The 3,215-nt window shown below is 33.0% G+C and overlaps 1 protein-coding gene across 11 annotated transcripts in view; it reads left to right on the top strand.

The window, feature by feature from the left end:
* The first annotated feature begins 356 nt into the window (after nt 1–356).
* LOC101504570 (DExH-box ATP-dependent RNA helicase DExH17) overlaps nt 357–3,215 on the top strand; it is a 14,054-nt gene continuing 11,195 nt past the window's right edge. For 5 of the 11 annotated variants that reach the window (XR_012162415.1, XM_012713318.3, XM_012713320.3 and 2 more), the window contains exons 1-7: nt 357–573; nt 1,090–1,176; nt 1,666–1,849; nt 2,160–2,321; nt 2,609–2,846; nt 2,945–2,981; nt 3,074–3,120. Coding sequence is in view for 10 of the 11 variants with exons in the window: in XM_012713318.3 (XP_012568772.1) it covers nt 1,109–1,176; nt 1,666–1,849; nt 2,160–2,321; nt 2,609–2,846; nt 2,945–2,981; nt 3,074–3,120 (736 nt within the window). In the remaining variant the exon portion in view is untranslated. Of the gene's footprint in view, nt 574–1,089; nt 1,177–1,665; nt 1,850–2,159; nt 2,322–2,513; nt 3,121–3,215 lie in introns of those variants that run through there. The other 6 variants (XM_012713319.3, XM_073366635.1, XM_073366636.1 and 3 more) reach the window with 6 other exon arrangements.

A 3,215-nucleotide genomic window follows, 5' to 3' on the forward strand; every position in this document is an offset into this window, starting at 1 on the left:
AAGAAAATAATACCATTTTTATATATAGAAATAAAACACCTTTATTGCTCCTATAAAGAATACCAAAATAAAATATATATATATATATATATATATATATATATATATATATCTATTACTGTAAAAAGAAATTTATACTATCAGTTAAATTATTTAAAATGTTTAACTTATATATCATAGTTAATCTATAAATTTTTCTAGCATAATTACATCTAAAATAATGTTGATTATGATTTGTCGAGAACGTAACATTGTTCGTATAGGACAATAATATTGTGAAAAAAAAATAATCCCTTTAAGAAAATGGAAAGACTTATTTAAGAAAAGAAAGTAATTTGTTAAATGTGAAAGGAGTACACAAGTCACAATTCACAAGGCACAACGCTCTTGGTGGTTTTCCCGGCAAGATGACTCCGTCATACTATAAATACCACTCTAATCAATTTTTGAATTTTCTGTTTGTTAGTATTATGCACTCGATTCCGAGAGTTCCCTCGTTCAATCCCTTTTCCTCTCCTTTTTCTCTCTTCCAAACACACCGAAGAATCCCTCTGCATCCTCTTCCTCTCTCAGGTATCAAAGCACGCTTGTGAAAATCTGCTTCTGAATTTCAGAAATCCGATGCAAAACTCCTTTCACATTTTGTTTAATGTGTATTTTGAAAAATCTCAAATTCTCCATGTCTATATTCTATTTTCATCGTTGATTTTCCAAATTCAGTAATGGTGCCAAATCTTCTGCATTGATATGATTTTTTTTTCTTCTTATTTTCTGCTCAAATTCGGATTATGAGGAACTGAATAATCTAAAAACAAAGGGTTTCCTACTGGATTTACAATTCGAAATATATTTTCCATCTTGAGATTTGGTGATACTTATTTTGATAGGTAATGCAAAAGATCACTGAGCGAACGAGAAAGGAACAGTGAGGTTGAATTAAAACTATGTAGTTCTATAGTATGAAAATTACTTGGGATAAATAGTGATTGATTATATGCAACTTTATAAATTATATTTTATGTTTTATTTAATTTTGTTGATATCGTACTTTAGAACTGATGTTCTGTTGTCAACCTGTTGTTGTTTTAGTTAATTCAGCATCTTGATTATGGATTCATATTCTTTGAAGTCCATGTTCGATTTGCCTCCACCATTTCAATCATGTTTTAGTTTCAGGTACTACATATTTTTTATGTAAAGTATTAGTAAGTTGCTTCTACATAGCTGCTTCGAAGCTTTTAACCTACCTGTATCATAAAAGCTTCTATAACTTGTATATTTGACATGCTTTTATGCAAGAGATAGGGCTTATTTATCAGGTATCGTTGTGAGATACCATAAAAATGGATGATTTTTCTGTACAATTCTCTTTAGCACCAACACTTCTGATTGAAAGCGTGTCTGAATGTTAGATGTGTGTTGGTGTCTGACACCGACACCTTGATTACATTCAATTAAATCATTTTGGAAATTTTTTACTGGTGTCAACGTGTCAATTTCAGTGTTGTCTCCGTTGTCAATGATAACATTTGTGCTTCATAGACCCAATTTCAAACCTCTGATAGTCACGGGTTGGAAAATAATATGCACCTAAACAAAGTGGTCTCACAGGGTTTTTTATTAGGATAACATAATTATGAAATCTCTATGTTGTGTTGCATACAGATATTTTAATTCACTTCAGAGTGAATGCTTTCCTGTCTGTTTCCACTCTGATGTAAACATGGTCATCTCTGCTCCAACCGGAAGTGGTAAAACAGTACTGTTTGAGCTTTGCATTTTGAGGCTTCTATCCAAGTCCATATCAACTGATGGAAGATTCATACATGTTAAGGGATCTCTTAAAACAGTAAGTAATTTCCCACAAGATTCCAGCACTGAAAACGTTTCTCATAGTAATCATTCTTAGGATTAGTATTGATTTGAGATCAACAAAAGGTAAATTCTGTAGACAGGTTCTCTTTCTCCTAGTTTGTGTATACACAATGCTTTTTTTCCATAAACAAGACTTATATTGTATGTACTATTGATGCATAACAAACAACCGAAGCTTTTGCATGGTGAATCAGTCAATCATATGAAGCTTACAATTTGATATGTATTTTAATATGTGTCCTTAACTAATTATTGGTATGTTGATCTTCTCACTTGGTGTCAAGATCTATATTGCCCCATCTAAGGCTTTAGTTCAGGAGAAGCTCCGTGATTGGAATCAGAAATTTGGACCATGGGGGATATGTTGCCTGGAGCTGACAGGTGACAGTGAGTCTTACACTTCAAGAAATATACATGAAGCAGATATTATTCTAACCACTCCAGAGGTCAGTATGCAAATGAAAGTTATATAAACATAAGTAGATCAAGATACTAAATCTTTAGTGTACTTTGCTTTTTCTTTTTTCATCTTTGAAATATTATATGCACATGGATTTCAATAAAATCATGACTTATGAAGTTTATGCACATGTTGCCCAATCCCAAGAGCCACAAGAAGCATTTACTTTTCCTTGCAGACTGACATGCAGACACATGCTTATGCACATACATACACTATGACTGATTTGTTGACACTATAGGAGGTGGCTAAACTTCACTTTCCAATGAATAGAAATTTGATGCAGTGTCACGGTATGGTATAGAAGGTGGTGGTTTGAGCTTTTTCAGTGACATAGCACTTCTACTAATTGATGAAGTTCATCTGCTGAATGATCCACGTGGAGCTGCCCTTGAAGCAATTGTTAGCAGAATAAAAATTGTTTCTTGCAATCCTAAATTGAAATTAAATCCTCTGGCTCAGGTCCGCTTCCTTGCTTTATCCGCAACAATTCCAAATATTGAGGATCTAGGTACTTTTCTCTTTTACTTGATGTGAGTTGTCACGAGTTAAAATAACATTTAAACAACTATGGGAAAATTTTCATGCAATATATACGAACTATTGCAGCTAAATGGCTCCTGGTTCCTGACCAAGGGATCAAAAGGTAGTTTTCCACCTCCACATTCATTACATGGCTTTGTGCTATAATGCTGCAAGTCAATATCCAGAAATATATTTCCTTTTGAATGTTCACAGGTTTGGAGAAGAAATGAGACCAGTAAAGCTGACGACCAAGGTTTTTGGTATGCTAGTAAATTGAACATAATCATAATTGAATCAATTTCTTAAAATTTTCACCCTAATAGAAAGCCTACATAACCAAGTTGTATGAGGTTTT

Source organism: Cicer arietinum, chromosome 3, assembly GCF_000331145.2.
Source record: "Cicer arietinum cultivar CDC Frontier isolate Library 1 chromosome 3, Cicar.CDCFrontier_v2.0, whole genome shotgun sequence".
NCBI lineage: Eukaryota > Viridiplantae > Streptophyta > Magnoliopsida > Fabales > Fabaceae > Cicer > Cicer arietinum.